Here is a 22,287-nt window from a genome sequence, read left to right on the forward strand (position 1 = left end):
CACCATAAATTCCTCTCTATAACAACATATTCTAGAGAAAAAATGTGAGACCATCTGTCCACCTGCTGAAGCTTGGCCAAAAGTGGATCCTGCAACAAGACAATGGGCCTCATTTACCAACCGTTCTTAAGAAGAATTTTCTTCTTAAAACCCACTTACTCAGTTTTCACGAAGATTCTGACATTCACCAATGTTTTCTTATTTGGGATTTGTTCTTAGGTAAGAACAGAATCTATGCACACTCAAGAGCACACTTACACACATTTGAGTGCTGACATGTTTGTGCAAAATAATTGGTTATTGCATTTTCTTCAATTCTACAGTTGTATAATATCATAGGATTTAAATTACAGTAACATTTTTATCATTTATAATATTTTTGTAATAATTATTTTCATTATTTTACAAAGCATTGTGGTCTTTTAAAATAAATAAACACTACACTAACACTTCATGGTGGACAACTGGCAAACAGAAACAATGTACCAGGTTAATGGTAAATATATCTGTATAATTTTAATTTCTTTATCATAATGTGTGTAAATGATTGTTAACAGTTAGCCTACATGTACCAAGTACCTTCTGTTAATGTCATGCCGCTAATAACAACAAACAACAGAGTCCTCGCTTCCATTGTCGTGCGTTCAGCAGGTTCTCGTCAATTCGGAATGTCGGAAATTTATCATGTGACCAACAGTGGGTGATCTCATTGGTCTACCCTCTTTACATCCCCAGCAGACATTCGTATTGTTCATGTGATAAATTTACCAGTTGCCATGACCGCCCGAACGCAAACACCTCGTAAACACGACTTGGTCGCGTGATAAATTTCCGACTTTACGAGTAGACGATGACCGTCAGAATGCACAATCTGTGCGTGCACATGGCCCTGCAGTCTCATGCCCTTTTATGGGAATTGACGGGGCATTTACCTATGCTAATTAGGAACAACTGGCACGCGCTTTCAATTTACGAGGACAATGGGATTCCTCATTATAAGAATACATGTATGAAAAATTCTGTGGTTTAAGAACACATCATGAATCTGACGTAGACTTTTCTTAGGACCTTTCTCAAGAACAAATTTAAGAAAAAACTTAGGAAGATATTGGTGAATGAGGCCCAATGATCTTGAGGACACCATTCATTCCACAATCTACAAATGAATGGCTGAAAAAGAATATAATCAGGGTTTTGGAATAGATAAGTTAAAGTCCAGACCTCGACCCCATTAAGATGTTGTAGCATTGAATAAACAAATTCTCTCAAACATCAATAAGCTGAAACAGGTTAGCACGAAGGAGTGGGCTAGAATGTTGAACACAAGTGCATCGACAGTTGAAACACCTCACTTATCCAACATGTAAAATATATTTATTTGATTTAATTTGGTAATTATTATCTAAGATATCAATTATCAATTAAATTGCCAAATTTGTTGATAGGCAGAGCACACTGTTGGATCAACCTTTATCAAAATGTACAACTCACAAACAGATTAAAATTAATTAAAATTGATTTTTATTAAGCTACAACAAATATTCACATCTAATCTAAAGATGAGGTCCAACTACCTACTTAAATAAACTATGTCACCCAGCATGCATTAGCCTAGGTTTATGTTGATGTTTTAAAATAATTATCCGTGCAGTCTATAGTATTAAAATGAAATACTTTCTGGTATATTTCGGTATATGTGTATGTGATTTGAAGTAGTTCAATTTGAATAGGTCACAATAGTATTTATTGTCTACAAATAGGAGCTCCGAATTTGCGCTGAGGTTCCGGCTACTGTCTGTCCATAGCGTCAAAATCCGCCGAAGTGGTAATTCAATTCAATGGGCTACCTAACTCGTCAACCGAAGACGCCCAAGTCTGTCCAACGCGTCGAATAGTGACAAGCTGGGATGAGAATGTGTTCGATGAACTGGTACGGACTTCTTCTGGCCAAGTTTCCCAAACTGACTGCTAACTACTGTAAAAGTATGCCCCATAGTTTATCTAGTGAAAGATGAATGACGATTTGCTCTGGTAAAACAAGAAAAATCCAGAATCCCTTAAATGTGCTTGTTTGGGTTAATGCATATGTATTTTATGGTGTTCTGACAGTAGACTGCAAAAATATGGGAGGAGAGAATGGAAATGTATGCATATGACCTGCTACAGATGAGTTTTCATGGCTGGTGGCCCTTGCGGCAAAGGTAATTGCATCTTCAAAAAAAGCGGGTGTTAACTTCTTTCCGGCACATGATCAGAATGGCCATTCTTAAGAGGAGACATTGTCAGTGTGTTATAGTAGGGGAGAGTCCCATAAATGTAACAGTTTTTAGATTTAGATTTTTAGATTTATTCAGAAAATATTGAGTCTAGCACGATGAAATTTTACTCCAAACAGTTTTGACTTGTCGGTAGTCATTAGCCATTTCAGTTACATTCATAACGTATGAGTCAGATACAGTTAAAACCTAATTCGTATGATTGTATTAGAGGTTGTAACAATAAATGAAAACGCCCTATAATGTGCATACGTAGTTTTTTTTCAGCACATACTAATGTTAATCAAGGAAGCACATTTGCATTGGAAACGTGTGACTAGCCGCATCCTCAAATTATGAAGCATGGGTCTTTATTTATGAAAAAAGACTATGTAAAAAACTGACACACAAGCAACTTACCGCAAAGTTCGTTGTGGTAACATCCAAACAGATGTGGAAAGCTGCTTTTGTTTGTTTCTTTAACTTTCAGGTAAGCTTTTACAAAGCAAATAGCTGACCATATGGACCAATATGGTGTTTCTTGTCTATTAACACAGCACCCAGAAGATGAGGCTATGTCAACACAGTGTAGGGGACATGCCGCTACTTCTCATAGTGGGATACCAACATGTAGAAGATATACATCAATATCCTCACAGGTGGTGCCATTATACAATAATCAGTATCATAAATTAAATATACAAACTATAAATTGGTAACTTAAATTAACAATTAAATTAATTATTATTAAAATTACATATTCATAGTCAATCTTAATCAAATCAGAATATCATACATTCAGCCAGTGTTGGGTAGTAGTGAACTACATGTAATTAAACTAGTTGTTTAACTACATTTTGCAGTAGCTTGCTGGTAGTTCAACTACATTCATATTTGCATAGTGATTCAAGTAGTTAAATTACTTTTTTTTGTCATTTTTTGTGTAGTTAACGACTGAAACTACAAACAATTTTGGTCCATTAAAGGAAAGGAATTATTTTACCATTGCTTCTCTACTGTAATTGAACCCCCTTTGACCAGCCCTGCCTCCTTTTTCTTTCATCCTGACCGCTGTGAAGGCATGCCCATGCAATGCATTCGTCAGGCAGCCACCACCACACACTTGACCTTTGTGTAGTGCATGTGCAAAAGGGCAGGCGTTGCTCAGTGCTCACACAGCGACAGAGGTCATCATGGATAAACCTCCCGAATCTCAGCCTGAAGAAGAATCACCATGGCCATACTTAAGCAAATACATGACACTGACTAGCTCCACCGACAAAACCTACGTTTTTACTTGTGAGCTATGCAAGCCGAGAGTAAATACACTCTTTACTGCAAAGACGTCAAACACAAATTTAAGAACGCATATAAAGGTGAGTGTATTAACATTGACTTTGTTAGCCAATTTAGCAAAGTTTAGATAAGGTAGCCACATTGTAATGTTACATACAGGCAAGTGATTTGAAAACATTAACGTTACTCTAATGAAATAAAGTCTGTAGTGTTAAATCGACAACTATTATGTTCGATCAAAAACGAACATGTTGCTAACCAGCTAATGTCAGGTTTTCTGACATAAAGCAAACATTAGCTAATGTTAGCTGACCTAGTCATACTATTCTCAGGATGTGTTTTGCTGCCCATACAATATGGCGCAAAAAAGGTAATTTAGAAATAGGCCTGTATTTTTGGGGCAAAGAAGGGTCCAGATTAGTTTTTCTGAGAAGTGGTTGAACAGTGGCTTGTTTGAAGAAAGCTGGGACATGACGAGATGTCAGAGCACACATGGGCCAATGTAAGCAATAACATTTTTAAACAATGAGGTGGGTACAATGTCAAGAGAACTAGAGGAGGTTTTCATAGTACTGACCAGATTTGTAAGCTCTTATAGTGAGATTGGAGAAAAACTCTCCAGGATTGTTAGCTGGGAAGGGCAAGGTATAGGGGGGTGACAAGAGGGAATGATGTTTGCTCGTATGTCTTTTATCTTACCAAGAAAGAGAGAAAGTTGTTGCACTCATCAACTGAAAAAATTGGAACAGCGGGTAATGCAGGAGAGACAGTGTTACTAATGGTGTCAAACAAAAAAGATTTTAGGATTTCGTCGACTACTTGATATAAATTTAGAAACAATATGTAGCTCTGGCATCCTTAACCATGTTATTAAAATCCGTTAAAAGTTCTTTTAAATACTGATAGTGCACTTGTAGATGGGTAGAAAACTACTGCTTGTATGTTTGCATAGACTGCGTTGTTGCTGTTCTTGTTTGTGTTCGTGTTAATCAGTTTAACCTACAGGGTCCAAGTTAAACTATGCGGTTGTTCCCTGCACTTGGAACGGTACTTCTCTCTAGGGTTTTCGACACACTTGTTCCTGGTTAGGCAACATCACGGTCCTGCAGATTCCTTCTGTACAACATCAGAAGGATTCGACCACACCTGATGACACTATACCCAGCTGCTCGTCCAGGCTACAGTGACCTCTCGCCTTGATTACTGCAACGCTCTCCTTGCAAGCCTGCCAGCTTGTGCCATACAGCCACTACAGATGATTCAGAATGCCGCTGCCCGACTCGTCTACAATCTTCTCAAATTCTCCCACGTCACTCCTCTGCTGCGATCTCTCCACTGGCTACCGGTCGCTGCCAGGATCCGGTTCAAAGCCCTGACTCTTGCCTACACTGCAGCCAACAGGACGGCCCCCATCTACTTGCAGGACATGTGCCTGCTCGACCACTCCGCGCCTTGTAACCCCTCCCACCCGACCAAAGGGATCACAGAGCTTCTCCACCCTAGCTCCCCAGTGGTGGAACGAACTCCCCGTCCCTCTCCGAACCTCCCCCTCACTACCCATCTTCTTCACTCTAAATCCACCCCCCCCCCCCTTTCATGACACTTGTTACATGTTGCCCCATCCCAGCACTTTTGGTAATTTGTATTTGTCCTAATACTGTAGCTTATTCTTCTGCCTAGTTGGCTTTGCAGAGGTTAGGTCAGAATAGTGTTCACTGTGTGAACTAAACTGTGTTCTTGGCTAGAAATAGCTGTACAAAATAAGTATTATATCTGACTGAACCTGTGTTTAGTAGTTGTCTATGACCATGAAATGCACTTTTTGTACGTCGCTTTGGATAAAAGCGTCTGCCAAATAAATGTAATGTAATGTAATGTAATGTTATGGTTATACACTTTGTTGTACATCGCTCTGGATAAGAGCGTCTGCCAAATGCCTGTAATGTAATGTCTTAGTAAATACCCCACAAATCTGAAAACATGCAGCACTGACGGTAATTTGCGTCATACTTAGTAAATATGGCCCTTGGTCTTGGCTCAGTCTTCGCGTTTTCTTTAGCACTGTTAACCAGCCTCTTGTATATATTCTTGTACTTAAGTTCTCAAGTCTCCAGTGTTTTTTCCTGTATGCTCTCTACTTTATTTTCTTTATTACCTCCTTTTTCTCATGTGCCACTCCTGTTTGTTTTGTTGCTGCGTTTTACTAGTAAAGACTTTGAGTTTTTGCACCTACCTGCATTTTGCTCTAGATTTGGGTCCACCTGCCTAAGCCTCTCCTTGTAACATACAAATACTTGCATGCACCTGCATAAATGTACACAGAAGGTAATCAGAGACTAAAATAGTGACTATCTGCCACTCATTTCCATCTTTGTAAAACTAAAAGCATTTGGTTATAACATAACATAATATAATGATGAGAACAGGCCATTCAGCTCAACAATGTTTGCCATTTTCCTAACTAAATCAGTGCTCTGATTACCTACAGACTAGATAGTTTCTAACACTGTATCAAGTCTAGTCTTGAAAATCCCCAGAGTTTCTGCCTCTACTACATGACCTGGCAGACTATTCCACACATTGACTACTCTCTGTGTGAATTTTTTTTTCCTAATGTCTGTATGGAAGCTACCTTTTGTTCATTTCCATTTATATCCCCTTGTTCTGCTAACAGAACTCAACCTGATGAATCTCTTGTAGTTCACTTTGTTGATCCCCTTTATGAATTTAAAAGCCTCAATCAAATCATCCCTGAGTCTCCTCTTAATACGCTTAAAGAGGTTAGGCATCTTCAGGGTCCCCACTCTTTTCTAGAGATCATCCAGAACTTTTCCAGGACATTTTCAGTGATGATCTAGCTGGTATGATAGACAGGGATCGCACCATACACTAATATGTTCCTCTGTGTGGAAATCTGATTTAAAAGACATGCAGTCTATAGCTATAACTTATCTATGAAATTATTTCTTACATGCTTAGAAATTATGACAAATTGATCATAGAATAATGCAAGCACACCTGCAGATGTACAGCACTTCACTTTATTAGTATAACCAAGTTACAATGATGGTTTGGGCAACTCTCACCTCAGCTTTCTCTCTTACTTTCTCTAAAAAATAAAAATTAGGTTAAGTAAAAAATAAAGAGCCAGCAAAAGTATCTGGCACCTGCTTTACTAAAAAAAAAAAAATAATAATAATAATAATAATAATAATAATTATAATAATAATAATTATTATTATTATTATTATTATTATTATAATCAGGAAGATCAGTGCATAGCCTAACATAAATTGGCCTAAATAGAACTGAATAACATCCAAATATCTGTGGCCACAAACGTTCATTTTTAAGTAACTCTTTTTGGCATGGCTTCATCTATTGCATGCCCAGCCATTGCATCCTGGACCAAGCGCAATGCTACTAGAGTCCTCTCCTTCAGGTTTTCTACAAGCATATGTTGACAGAGTACCCTCTTTCTACTGCAGCTTTTCCATGAGACAGTGTGAGGAGACATTTCATTAGGTCCCACAGTGCTGCATACTCTGCTCTGCCACTGACAAATCTTCCAATAAATTCATCAAGCCTGCAGGTGTAAAAAAAATCTTGGAACTCTGCTTTATGGTTTGCACTGACATGCAATGAGAATAGTGAGCAAGAACTTTGTCACACTCGGAGGCAGTGTACCATCCCGCATTGAGGAGAACCTGAGTTTCTCAAATATTGCTATTGCACTTTCAGCTTCTGTTACCATAGTCACAGGGTCAAGGGAGCTCATGTGCCACACTGCCGGGTACATAAGAGGACTTCTCTCCATTATTTTCTTGCAGGTCACAGCAAGGAAGGAGACATTCTTTCTTGAACACTGTATATTCACTGGATTTTCCTGGAGCTTTTCAGATGCCTTCTCCAATGCCTGCTTTGTGGCAAATCCCATGTCCAGCTGTTTGAGTGGCACATGGATTGCTTTGTCTTGTGGGTCCAGTTTCAGCAACTGGACAGGTGTCTTTATCTTCTCCAGTTCTTCCCTTTTGATAAAGCGTGACAGCAAGCCACTCAGGGTGGACTGGAGCTCCTTTGCTAAAAAAAAAAAAAAGGCACCATTGGGGCATCTGTTTGGAATGTCTCCAAAAAAGACTTCAGCTGTCTAGCAACAAATGCAAAAAAAGAACTTGAGCTTAGCCTGAAAAAGAGGGTTATCAGTGGCCTCTTTTACTGTACAGTAGGACGCAGATGATGGCACTTTACTTTTCGGAAGTTTCTTGTGGCTGCTGATGTACTCCTGCACTGCTGGCCACACTTCTATTGCCGGCTCGGCAACTGCTAACTCTTCCACTCATCGATGGACACAGAACTTCAGAGGAAATGTTGTTGTTTTGGTCACCTCAATGAAGTCATCTCGCCTTGCTGGTGAGTCATGGAACAACTGCCAAAGAGTTCTCAGTACATCTCCCACCTTCCAACCTGTTTCTTTCTCTCCATTTTGAAAGCTTCCATGCACAACATGCAAACCACAACTTCCCAGATCGATAATCTTTGGCACATGTGGGTCCACTTAGCCGTTGTCCATTGGAATATCCTCAGGAACTTCCAGTTGACCATAGGGCCATCCATTGAGACCTGCAAGAGCTTATTAGGATCAAGTGGTGACAGGGTTCTCTTGATTTTCTCCAAAAGCTTCTCTGCTTGAGTGTCCCATAAACTCTGAATCAAAACAATACACAGCTACCTTCCCTTCACGTTCACTCCAGTACCCCACAACAACATCCACCTGTTCTTTCTGTATCACTTTATTTAGGCATTCATCAATAGACACTACATAGCACTGCGCTTTTCTTATATATTTGATCAGCTGCTCTTTGAAATATGGACACAAGCCAAAACGTACAAGGTAAGCCGATTTTGTTGCACCACATGAAAACCGTTTGGCAAGCTTACTGTCTGGGAACATCTGACCAACAATGACTGACACATCAGAGCTGGAGTTGAATGAGTAGTGTGACATGACCATCTTGATTACCCAGGGAATCTCTGCTTCAAGCACGGGTTGGCTTGAAAAAAATCCTGAGCTGCCTTGTGCTCCTGAGCTTTTTCTCTTTTCACTTGTACTGGACACTTGTAATGCTGTGCTTCCATGACTGCCACTTTCCTTATGTACAGTGGCTGTTTGTGGCTCTTGGTTTGTTGGACAGCTACTTCCGTCTCCTGTGTCTTTTGAAGGTGTCACCCTCATGAAATGTGTTATTCTTCTCTCACTGTTTAATTGTCCAGCAACTTTGATTTGGCCTTGCCCTCGTGCATGACTCTTGAGTGCTGAGATGCCCATATTACCAACATCTAAAGACTTATTGCAAAACTTGCAATATGCCCTATGCACATCTCCCGATACTTCCCCTAGCCAGTCCCTGAACTGGGGGTCTACTTTCCACTCATTCTTGAACTTGCACTGTCTTCCTCACATTATGTCACTCACTCTTGTAATTAGAGGACAAGTGTTATAGAAACATTTCAGTATATGGGCATAACCTTTAGATGTTTTAATGTCACTACTTTTACTACTATCTCCTCCTCTTACTGTTGATTTCTTGACTTGTTTTAATGCTCTGTTTTAATATTGTTATTATATTTTTATTTTTTATGGTATTCCGTCATTGTATTTTATTTTGTTTCTTTTGGAAAGCCCCTTGTGCTCTATGCTTGGCAAGTGCTATGTAAAATTTATCATTATTCTTAATTTATAACCTGAATCCCTTTTTTCTTATGAATTATATTAACCATTGCTGTCTGAACACCTATAACTGAATAGCCTGAACACCAATAACACAAATAGTAGCCTACAATTTTGCCTACTGAGAAATCTAGACTGAACTTTACATACCTAAATGCACGATTCAAAGTTAGAGTCGAGTTTGCTGGGATTATTAACTGCCATTGACTCTTATAAGTTTATCACACCATGCTTTAGTGGAGTCTTTAACGAGGCTAATCACACCCACTATGAGCTACCGCTACAAAAGTTAAACATTTCATGTCATGTCATGGTCCATTTTACCTTAACAATGCAGCATTGCGTTTGAAGAGACAATGCTAGCAAAGTAAAAAAAAGTACCCTTAGTTAGTATTTAGCCGGTGTTTGACTCACAGTTGGGCTCCCATTTATTGTTTTGACCCCGGCTTCCCATTCATTATTATCCAACTCTCTCAACAATGCCCAATACACATTTGAAACCATTGCTCCTAGCCAGAGTTAAATCACAAACCTTAAACCTTTGCAGGCAAAACAAGCTAGCAAGCACATCAACTTTAGCAACTGAACCAAACATGCTAACCAATTTAACATTATTCAGCCGTTTAAAACAAGTTTGGAAGAAAGCAAAGTAAATCTGTAAACCTAATAAAAACTACCACAGTTACCAGCCGGTAGTGACTAATATTTACATTTGAAGGATAATGTAACTTACATTATTCAGAGTTTCAGCCACTTAAGTTGTAATGTCATCCAACCTGCATGTGCTACCATATGACATGATAGCGTTTCCACAACATAACCAAGAGCAGCCTATTCAAAATACTCTCATCCATAAACTACCATTTGAACGTTAATGTGATCCTGAACATAACTTAGCCCTTTCAGATGGCAATGTTATCCATTTTGGGGAGCTCTGATAGATAGAAAATTTGTCAACTGTTTTCCAGGATGCATGGGAACCCTGATCTTTAGTCTTTCCTCATAGCCTTTATCTTTCATAGCAGGAATAAATTTTGTTGCTCTTCTTTGAACTTTTTCCAGAGCCTCTATATCTTTCTTGTAATACGGTCCCCTGAACTGCACACAAGACTCCAAGTGTGGTCTAACAAATATATTGTATAAGATAAGTATAACTTCCTTGGATTTATACTCAATACTTTTAGATACATTAGTTGTCTGATTGTATACTATTTGTCATGCAGTGTGAGTTTGCTTCACATATGGAACAGTGTATAGTTATGAAGGAAGTACATTTCAGCAAGAGTAGCTATAGAGTAGCACTTTTGTTGTGTAACACATTGCACAGGTGGTTCACCTTTCCAGCTCCCCTTGCTCTGCAGCAACATGCACTTTTCCATTTACAGCCAGCAGAAAACTGATAGGACATGTCTCCTTTAATGAAGATTTAGTGGACAGTATTTATCACATACAGATTGTTGTACAAAGGATACTCTATGTCACTGTCAAAAACAAATTCTCCAGAAAGTCAGTTTTACAATGAAGGATGTAGTTGAAAAGGAATGATTTGGGCTACTGCTACTTCACAAGGCTCCTGTCATAATGCAAAATCAACAGTTCAAGCCAGATCTCCATACAAGACAGCTTTCCGAATATTTTTTTAAGTTCTGGCTGCCTGCTCTCAAATCAAGTTTGTCTTTGGGGAATTGTGCTTTCAACCACTTTTATGCCACTGCACTCACTCCACTATTGCACTCTTATGAACAGATGTCAGTAGTAATGAAACACATTTTTAAACTATTGTCCTAAGCCTTTTTCTATCTTTTACTGAATAATATTTTACTAAATAATTGTATTCATTTATTTATTTATTTGGCACAAAAAATGAAAAGAATAAATTTACAATATACATACGTGCACTTATGCATTTTAAACGTAGTCATGAGTAGTTATAGTCTTGAGGAGCTGTGTTGTAAGGAAGACCAAAAAAACCCTGAGGGTTTTATCCAGAGGCTTACTTAACAAGACAGGCATAGTGTTATGGATTACATTGTAGACATTACAGTTCAGGTACACACAGTTATACATGAATGAAGTGGCATTTGACTTTTTCTGTGAACAAAAGGGGAGAAAGGTCGAAGCAATGGGAAGGAAGTTGATTAAAAGCTTCATTTCAAAACTCCTATGAAATGAAGACTGACCTAAGACATGGTTGTTCAAGTAAGATGCAACTGAAGACTGATATGTCAGACATCTTGCATCATAATTATGATTGTCCTTATTTATTCTGAAGAAGCCATTAAACATGAGGGGAGCTGATTGTGAAGACAAACTGTGCTGTGTGGAGAATGTTTACTTGATAAATGTTGAGTATCGCTAATTCTTTAAAGAGAGGTTGTGAATGAGTTGTGTAGCCTGCATGTGATATGATTCCAATGCAACGTTTTTGTTGGAGGTGGATACAGTGCAATTTACTATGATGAGTACTGGCCCAAATTATGTTGCATAATTACAATCATTACAATGAAACAATTAGAATTCTTAAACAAACACAATTAGAAATTTCTAGATTATGGTAGTATACAATAAATATACAAATTATGAAATATGCTGTATAACCATGTATACATACTGCATGATTTCGGTAGTAAAGGTTCATTTCAATAAAAATACAATTTTGAAAGGCTAAGTAGGCCACAGTCATAGTAGTGTTGCAGAATACATTAGGCAATACACAAACTGTTTGTGAAATAATATATTACAGGATTTTACAAAAAAACATTTTCCCACTGCAGTCTTATGAACAAATGTAAATGTATGGTATACTGCTGAGCATGTGTGTATTAGACATAGGGAGTGAATATTTGGTAAAAATCACGCAAAACCAAGAGGCAAATACTGACTGAAAAAACCGCCTAGAAATCTGACTGTTAATTCGTGGCAACCATAATGGCCATCGATCGTATGTAAAAATGTTTCTGACATACTGTAGGCTATCATATAATGATTTTCAAGTATGACTTTAAGAATTGAATAATGTTTTATAATGTGGTGTCTGGCCAAGGCAAGCTGTTTTAACATTTATATACTCATGTGGCTAACTTTTCACTAGTAATAATACTGAGTCTATATATCCACAATGTAATTTCAGTTTTAATAGCAGTAAAAAAAAATTTTAAATTAAGAAATCAACAGTAATTAGTAAAATGAGCATTCGTAGATATCTATAATTCACTTTTAACAAGTAAACGTTAAATTTTTATATCTATGTCAGGAAATCAGTATTCATTACTTATAAAACTTTTTGGCTACGTATCAACAATTTCATTGTTACTACTAGTAAAAATGTTTGCTATTCTTTGCAAGATATCTTGAAATCTACAGGTGAATCTTGTTAAAATGCTAATTATTTATATCAATAAATAGGTAATTACATGTGAAAATGTCTGTTCTTTTTTTTTTTTTAATTTCTAGAGGATATCACAAATTCAATTGTAACTAGTTAGAATGCAAATTCTTGATATCAGACATTCAATTGTAACTAGTTATAATGTGTATTTCTGATATCAGAAATTCGATTTTAACTAGTTAAAATGCATATTATTGATATCGGAAATTAAGGATGCGTCGGTCGTGCGTGGCTCTCCCGGTTCTTCGACCACCGCTAATCATATGAGCGCTTGGCTTTGGAGTGCCTCGTTCCTCCAGTAGCCGGTAACCAAGGATATTCGGGCCTTGCAAACTGTTCCTGGCGTGTGGACTCACACGAGAGGGAGACGAGAGAAGGGTGGCGAGCCCAAGGAGAGGAAAATGATAACAGAGAGGAATATAAAAGAGAGTGCAACCTCCGTTTTATTGAAGGCTGTGCGTTTCAGATTTACAGTAAGCCAATACTGTTACAGGAGAGCTGTAGTAGGGGGGCGTGGTTAAGTGAGTCACTCTGAGGTGGATATATGGGCTCTGTAGTTCACTGTCTTTGTAGGCCATGGTACCTACTCACAGAACCTAGTATTGACAGGACACGAACGATAGAGCTGGACCAAAGAGGTCTATGGAGATGTAGGCCTACTGTGCGACTGTAACTAACAACAGATATACATTCCATGAAAGAACTTTTAACAAACTGGTAGTTTTTACTCAGCAGAATGTTATATCTGCCTCAGAATTGGTCTAATGATTTTGTCAATGTTGCTAGTTAACTTGCTAACGTGTCTCAAGAGGAACTCTGAAAACAGTAGGCTGATAACATTCACCTGCCAAAGAAAAAATCACTTTACTTCCCATGCTAATAGTGTATGAAAAGGGAGACATATTATAAAGTTAATAAATAAAAGAACACACCTTAAATTCACATATATTTTTAAAGACTAAAATGATAATTTATGCAAGTGATTTGCTGTAATATGCAGTCACAGCTTTAAAGTTAGTGTTTCTAATGTCATAATTTTATAGTACATTCATTTTTTTAAATAAATTGAAATTGAAAAACCATGATTAATTTCAAAAACTAAATCGAAATTGAACTGAATTCAGAAAACAATATTTGCTCAGCACTACTGATTAAAATGTATTGTTGAGCATTGTGAGCCCAGGTTTGGGCTAGCAAGCTTGCTAGCACACTAAATGACTGAAATTACTGGCAAATTGTCCAGAATTAACAATTGGTAACTAGTTAGCTATACCGCTAACTAGCTAGCTACCTAGTTACTGATTGCTGAAATGTACAGCTAGCTGGCTAGCTACAAACATAATATATGCATTTCCTACTCATCTGGCTAGCATGTAACTGAAATTATTGGGATTTAGATTCACCTAAAATATACAGCTAGCTGGCTAACTATAGACAAAGTTAATGCATAGCCTGTGCTGTGGGCGTGGTAAAAATAAATATTCCACAAATGCCAAAAAGGCACTTAAAAAAATATTTGTTGAATATTTATAATACTAGCTTCAACTAGTGAGAATTTAGTTTCAAATAGTAAGTACTTGGTTGATCTCTTTAATTACATTTTTCATAATTTAAAATTATATTTTAATTTCTACAACTAGCAGCAATGATATACCAGAGATGTATTGATATTTAAGATACTAGTGGCGAATATGTAACCATTAATGTTGATATCAATAATTACGTTTTAACTTAATACATAGTAATAAACTTATCAAAAAACAATATTTACAAATATCTTGATACGTCCTGTTTGCTAGCAAAAATTTGGCAGCACGGTGCAGTGAGTAGCACTGTCGCCTCAGCAAGAAGGTCGTGGGTTCGAATCCAGCTTGGGCCTTTCTGTGTGGAGTTTGCATGTTCTCCCCGTGTCCCCATGGGTTTGCTCCGGGTACTTCAGTTTCCTCCCACAGTCCAAAGACATACAGGTAGGCTAATTGGAGAGTCTAAATTGCCCATAGATATGACTGTGTGAGTGAATGTGCCCTGTGTGTGCCCTGTGATAGATTGGCGGCCTGTCCAGTGTGTATTCCTGCCTCTCGCCCAATGCACGCTGGGATAGGCTTTAGCACCCCCTGTGACCCTGCCCAGGATAAGTGTGTATAGATAATGGATGGATGGATAGACTAGTAAAAATTGTGTTTTAAGTTTTAGTGCAAATACTATTTTAACTGATGAAAATACATGTATTACTAGTCATTTTGACAGATTAATTGTTAAAGTAGCATCATGTTATTATATACTTATTGAATACAACTATTATTATTCTTATTAATTCGCAATTTGGTATTTAGCACGTGCTGTTATCAAGAGGGACTTACAAATTAGGTTGTGTCTGTAACATTTAATATCGGCATGTATTCATTATTTACGTGATATTACACACATCCATAAAAAAAATATTGTCAAAGAAATATTGTGAGCATAAACGAAGCAAAAAAGATTTAATTTCTTATTCCAGACCTATCTTTGTCACTCTAATCCCAGTCATCTTCTTCCCTTCCCCAGGCTTGATCTCACATTCAGATGCAACTCTGTCACTGATCCCATGAAGCAAAGCCCACAAATACAAAAGGTGAGCCTCATTTAAAAAAAAATAGAATTTAACCTGAACTGTTGCTGCTCATTGCCACTGCTCATCCACACAGCCATAGTTAGAGACCTGAACAAGGAATTATTCAACTAAGAATTTTGAAACTCTGAGACAAAAGACTTATTGTGATCCAAAACTTCAGTTCTATGGAGACACAGGGTGGTACAGCGAATGCAAGAATCAAAAGGCTGGAAATTCACGGCTGAGAATAAACGCTCACGTTTCCCTGAGGTGATTTGTCTTTGCGGTTTTCTTTCTACAGATGTTAGACCCCCTTTTTTTAGTAAAGACCTGAGGTTCTTCGGTAGTACTTTGATATCCTGCTCGAATTCAATATGTGAAATAGAAGAGTCACTCTGTGACTTGAAGCACATCACAGTCTTTGAAGTCTGATCCAATTTTTGCTGCTCACCATTTGATGTTGAAAGGATGAAATGAAGAAAATGTACAGTTTTTGCCAGTAACTCTGCAGAGCATATGTAAGATTAAAAAAGCAAAATCCTTTGGAGGATGTACTTAGAAATGTTAAGCAGATTAATACTTTCCTATGGCTCTTTTATGCAGAGATAAAATTATATATGAGAGGAAGTTCACATATGCTGTTATTTTCACCCGGGCAATTAAGTCAGCGCATTGTCATTTGCAAGGCGTAGAGATAGAGCGGCTTGTGTGAGTGTATTTGCATGTGATTACAATTGCAAAATATATTAATGGGGTTTTGTGGAAGCGGCTGCCAATGTAGTAAATTATAAATAAATAGGTACAGCTGTTTGAATATTTTACAGTTATTCAGTAATTTGAATCTCATTGCAAGGAGAACTAGTTCTGCAATCATAGCATGCTCACCTTATTACTATGTTCATTGACTGTCTGCTTCTTGGTCTGCATATGCTGTTCTTATAAAGGTTGCTTCTGACAGTCAAGACATACAAGTCAAAGATGACGGGAGAGACAAAAGGAGTGCAGAAGGAGACACTGTGAAGTTCAGCATGGAGACAGGCAACATGCGAGATGCTCAGTCTAAAGAAGGTATGCCTGCGCAACAGGTGTGGTGGGTGCAGGTAATTACAGAAGACATGAAGGAATATGCCATTTAAGTAAAAACAACTGTCTTAAATTACTCATCCCTCCTCCTCTCTCTAATAATTATTTGGTAGTCACCAAGGCTAGGGTAGGTTCAAGGATGGGGTATGTTAACCCAAATCATTCCTGTGGGGGCTTAATAACCAAGGTCAATTTATCATTAATGTGTCATCACTGGCACCAAAACTTTAATAACAGCAGTCTCCCACACACCAAGTCTGTTGCTAAATGGCTGTAACAGACATACCATAGTAACGTGACATGAAAACACACTACCATGATTTGTTGAACATATGTTTGGTTTGTGTTTTGCCCAAGGCCCTGAATTACATTTGTGCCTGCCTGGGTGGCTGAGGGGATCAGTGGGGAGGTTTGGGGGTTGATTATGACTGTCTGTGGGCATGGGGGGAAACAGGCCTGTCATTAGGAGTTGGGGGAGAGAGCACAAGGTGGGCCACATTTAGAAGTGTAGCCAGGGGGATTATGTGGATTAGACCTGATAATGTAACAGACAGGGCTCTCCAGGGTGCCGCGGGATTAGTGTCAGTGTGCCACTGCAATTCTGCTTAGATAGTGGTTAATACTGTAATGTTGGATCCAGGTGACCCATTCTGCAATCATTTCCATAATACTGAGGCTGTAGTGGGACTCGAGGCTCACTGCATTTGTACAGCTTAAGTGACCCAGTGCTGAAAGAGCGAAAACTATGAAGAAATGTATACTTTGCAAGTATTTTCAGTCTGGATTACTCCACTGAACAGTACCATTTTTTATAATGTTTGTTGAAGTAGTAAAGATTTTCTGCATTTTGATAATATAATGTGATCTTTTGATAGTATGATAACTGATAATATTTTGATAAGCAGCCAAACTGTTTGTGGCAGATCTTCAGCCACCGCAGGTTTTTTAATCAGCACAAACCGACAGTGAACACAGAAGTTGCAGGAATAATTCCCTTTTAACACACAAAAATGCCCGGTTCAGCTCTTTGACTGTGCTGTTGCTCTCCACATGGCGTGTGTGTGTCTTCCCCCGCGACAGGCCCAGCCGCTACTGCATTAGGGAGAGAGTAATTAGTGACATAGAAAACCTGTGCTAATTGACTCATTCCTAGCCGAGTAACTTGTGACCAGGAACACCTGTGCTAATTAACTCCCTCCCAGCCCTGTTCCCGTGAGCCACTCCCACCTGCCTCTCCCCTCAGCTGAGCCACACCCACACCCACCTACACTGTTCTAATATGTAGAAGACTATAGGCATAATACAACTCCACAATGTTCAGGGCTGCGTTTCCGAGTTTCGATGTACCTTAACGTTTTACAAAGGTTTCTAAGGTATACCTTTCGAGGGAAACCGCTTTTTTACGAGTCTTTCCCAGACCATACCTTAACAGTTGCCTTAAGGGACACTTCCAAAGGTACGTCATAAGTTGGAGCTGTTTATAAGTTTATCAATCTGTGTAAAGATGCTGTAAAGGCTTATGAATGACGTTTTAATATAACAAGTGTTGTCATAATCATTTTACATCAATCTAATATTGCAGAAGAGGAAGCTATGCCTACTAAAGATCATCTGCTAATCTCTTTAAGAGTCAAGACGAGACCTTGTGATAGTTTCAATAAATACGTGCATATAGGCTACAAAAGATAAAATAAAGTGCATCAATCGGGACATATAAGCCATAGTCTGGGACTTCTTGGAAGCCCAGGAAAAAGGATATAGGCTAAATATGGGTGAATTATTTTGTTCTTATTGAAAGAAAGGTCTAATGTTAATTTGTTTTTGTCACACAATATATAGGCAACAGAAACAGAAAGAAATGTTCTGTAATGTTGATATTTACCCAGTGCTATTTTGTTTTACATAGGAGGTGTGAGCTAAAGGAAGGGGATGTAGATCATTTTGCTATGTTTGTTCATTGTGAGCCACCGTACCTGCATATGTGTTTATGGGTAGGTCAATCAACATGTTCTAGTTCCCTCTAGTTCGGTCATGCAAGTAGACTCACTCAACGTCGGCTTTGCTCACACGGGTTTTATATTCTTAATAAACCGGTGGTTTGTTTCAAGTCAGTGTGATCATTGACTCACACACAAACGATCTAATTTCTACAGGGTATGCAGTCAGAAAGCTCAGTTAGCTCCACTACGTATAAATTTAAAAAACGTATTTCTTTTTCACAAATTGGACTGGTAGCCTATTATGGATAAGCCCTATACTTAATTACCATCATGATGGGAATAGACAGGTGTAACGACAACATTCTCATGATGTGCTATGCACAGAAACGTTGATTGGATAATTATTTTTTGTAACGTTATTATTAAACTATCTATGTCATTTTCGCATGGAGATGTGCTACTAGATGTGCACTATAGTACAACTGTCAATTTGAAAAGTAAAATGTTGGCATAGGCTAAAACTGTGACAGGATGAGCGGAGCGCATCGCTAAGGGACAGCTTACGAGTGGCTCAGACCACCCTTTTAAAGGTATACCTTTCAGAAGGTATGCCTTAGCTAAGGAGGCGCTGGGAAACAGCTCGAGACCTAAAGGAAGACCTTAAGGTATACCTTACGACGCACGTAGCGCTAAGGAGACTCTGGGAAACACAGCCCAGATCTCTAATTGGGCAGGAAACAAACCCATGCAGGTATGTGGGGAGAGCTGTGAGGGTATAAGTGCTTTCAGCTCTTCCATAATGACACACTCAGATATTTGCACTTTTTAGAAGCCTGCGGCCAGATGTCCTAAGCTTTTTGTGGGTACTTTCAGGCGCAGATACGATGCATTTTGCCCCAGAAACATGTTATGTAGCAAAACAGGTGCATTGGCTGGAAGCCCAGTATGCACAACATCAACATGAGTCATCACAAGGTGTGTTTCGCCCCTTAATGCATAAGCTTTTAAGGGAGGATTGTGCAAATAGCGGGCGGAGATATTATAAGTGTGGCTGATTATGTATTCCTTTGAATTTAATTTTTGCATGAAATTTCTCCTCCACAAAGACCAGGCATAGATCAAGACACAAGTAAGAAAGATGCACAGGTGTAGGTCTTGAAGACGCATTTAATTGGCTATAGAATATTGGCTAAAGTCAGGGAGCAGTTGTGGCAAAGTTGTTAAAATCATGCAAAAAATAGTTTTTAATCATTAATTTATCAAATTAACCAGATCACATATGCAGCAGTAGCAAATGATTGAAATAACATGCACAACTGTAGTGACAGTAAAAAGGGCTTGAAGTTCCAAATCAGAGGGCAGTTGCAGCCAGTTAAAAATATGAGTAAATGCATTGATAGGTTGGTATATTTACTAGCTTTGATCCAGCATAACTACTTCCAGTGTTGAGTAATTAGTCATAGTTTTGCCTTTAACTCTGTTAGAAACAGAGCATGCTCAAATTGAATTACTAAAATTATATTAAAACAGGGATCCTGTGTGTTTGTTTTTATTTCATTAAAGTTAAATTTGGTACATGTTGTAGCCAACATAGCAAAGGTAAAAATCTGACACCCATGAATTCCCTGACAGACACCCAGCTGTATAAATAATTACTCTTTGGTAAGAAATAAAAGACAGCATAGAACCTCCCACACAACTTTCCCATTCTATCCCAGCAATAGTCAAGCTCCTTGTAAACATTACACTGTCTCACATCTGGATCATTTCAATTGAGAATTGCCACGAAAGCAACATGCCCCACTTGTTGTCATGCAACATGAAAAAATATCATGTTAAAAAAAAACATTAAAAAAAATAAAATAAGTTGTCTTTCGACTATCAATACGACAGTTATGTGTACAGCTGTTCCCATTAGTGTTATGCTATCAACGTCAAGAGAGTCCATTATAGAATTTTAGATAAATAAATATGGCCTGTGCCAACACAATAAAATATTATTTGCACTATTGTTGACATTAAATTCAATGGTATACACTTAAGGTAGTATGAAATCTAGGTGGTTCTAGTGTTAACTTGCCTCAGTCATACCATCTTACTCCAATACTTCCATTGACCAATACTCTCGAATAGGCTTATATTATCTATGAGAACCCGTTGGAAAATTTGTTTGAGATTAATTTCTATTTATTTGATCAAATAAAATCACTTAAAATCTATATTTTTGTCCAATTATTCATTGATTACTTTAGTAAGGAAATAAGTCGTGCCATAAGCAGGATAATCCATGCCAAGGTGATCAGCTGTCGAAAAAAAATGGCCGACGCTGTAGTGTTCCGATGAGGTTAACACAATGTAATCTGTAATTTATCTGGATACAATTGTACAATAGCACATAGCTACCAATGAGATGTCGTTGGAATACTATGGATACATGCTACTTGCTGGGAACACGTATTGCCATCTTTGTAGCATTTACTCTTAAAGCTATGGATCTGACTAATGTGGTAGAAATGTTGCACTAATTTTGCATAAATCTTTAATAGAATGCACAGACTCATGGTTATTCATCTCCTTTTCCCACTTAGTTTCATTTGTGAGGGCTGTCTTTGGCTCCCAGCTTTTCAGGAAACTGTTTAAATATGTACAGGCTGCGGTGGCTTCAGACACACAGGGTATACTTTGATCCCAGCAGTTCTGAAGCTGGATTACATCCGGAGATGGAGGGAGTCACATGACCTGGGCTGCCACCAGATGTTGGGGAGCCAGGCTCCTTCCTGTGTTCCCTCCTCGCTGTCGCCCCTGGTGATTGTTTTTCATTCAGTGGTTTGGGGTTAAGAGTCCCGGAGAGTCTCAGGACACCAGCAGAGAATACTCAAATGAGCCTAGGAAATAAAATCCATTTTGAATGAGGCTAACAGTGATGGCAGGACTTGGGATCTGTCTCAGCAGTTTGATGGATGCTCAATTGTTTAAACAAATTTCCCTAATCCCGGCAGTGCTGCTGTTCTTGGAGCTGGCCTCCTGTGTGGCTAGAACAGTGGGTGACAAGAGCAGATTATCACTACTGATTCAGGGATGTCTGTTCAGGGCCTGTGATTTGCACAGATCTGGAAGACAATCCTTTAGCGTTAAAGAAATACCTGCAGTGCTGGCTTGTGCAAATGAAGACTCTTTCCTTGCTTGAATCCTTGCTAATGTACAGTTTGAGTTGCTATTTAAATGCTAAGCTATTCCTTGCATTTGCTGCATGTGACATTCATTTAGGCACTGACATGCCACCTTGACAGTTAAATGAAGTACCACAAACAGCATAGTTACTCATCGCTCTCTTTCATTCTGTCTCTTCTCATTTGCTTTCTTTGATGTTTTCATTCAAATGTATTTTGAATAAAGTCTTCAAAATAATTCACAAAAAAGCTGCACAGACAGCTCTGAATTCATACAATATGATCAGAAATATGACAGAGCTTGCGTTTTTGCTTCATGTTGTAGTAAACAGGAGAGAGCAGACAATCAGTCGATGCAGACTATGAAATTTGAGCTGCTTATGTTAACACACTTTTTTAAAGATTATGTTTGTGCTATAAATGAAATGTCAGGAGCTAGAGAGTGATGAGCAGGAGATACATGACAGAAACCAATACCTGCATCAAAGAAGGTCCTCTCTGAGTCTGGGACCCCATTCATCAAATACTCATAGAAGCAAAACTAAATTTGTAGGAACTAAGTTTAGAATTTGAATATGAGGTCAACAGGTGTGATTTTTGAAAGATGCATACCACCTACTACTGTAAGTAGCTATGGATACATTGGGCACATTATTTTAGTGGTTCTATGGACACTGAGCCTCTGAACACAGGTAATCAGGATGTGTAATCAGGATGATGAATTGCAATTTCCTATTCTTTGACAAAACATTGCATGCTTTTATATTGTTTTCAGATTGCTTGTACTTTCAAAAATAAAAAAATGCATGTGTTTCTTATTAACCTTGCCAGAAT

General features: G+C 38.3%; 1 protein-coding gene across 2 annotated transcripts in view; it reads left to right on the forward strand.

The window, feature by feature from the left end:
- The window catches only part of myo3b (myosin IIIB), a 346,614-nt gene that overhangs the window by 232,213 nt on the left and 92,114 nt on the right, over positions 1-22,287 (forward strand). For both annotated transcript variants that reach the window (XM_064327164.1, XM_064327165.1), the window contains exons 23-24: positions 15,215-15,281; positions 16,205-16,328. In XM_064327164.1, coding sequence (XP_064183234.1) covers positions 15,215-15,281; positions 16,205-16,328 — 191 coding nt within the window. The remainder of the gene's footprint in view (positions 1-15,214; positions 15,282-16,204; positions 16,329-22,287) is intronic.

The sequence above is a fragment of the Anguilla rostrata genome, chromosome 3 (genome assembly GCF_018555375.3).
Source record: "Anguilla rostrata isolate EN2019 chromosome 3, ASM1855537v3, whole genome shotgun sequence".
Taxonomy (NCBI): Eukaryota; Metazoa; Chordata; class Actinopteri; order Anguilliformes; family Anguillidae; genus Anguilla; species Anguilla rostrata.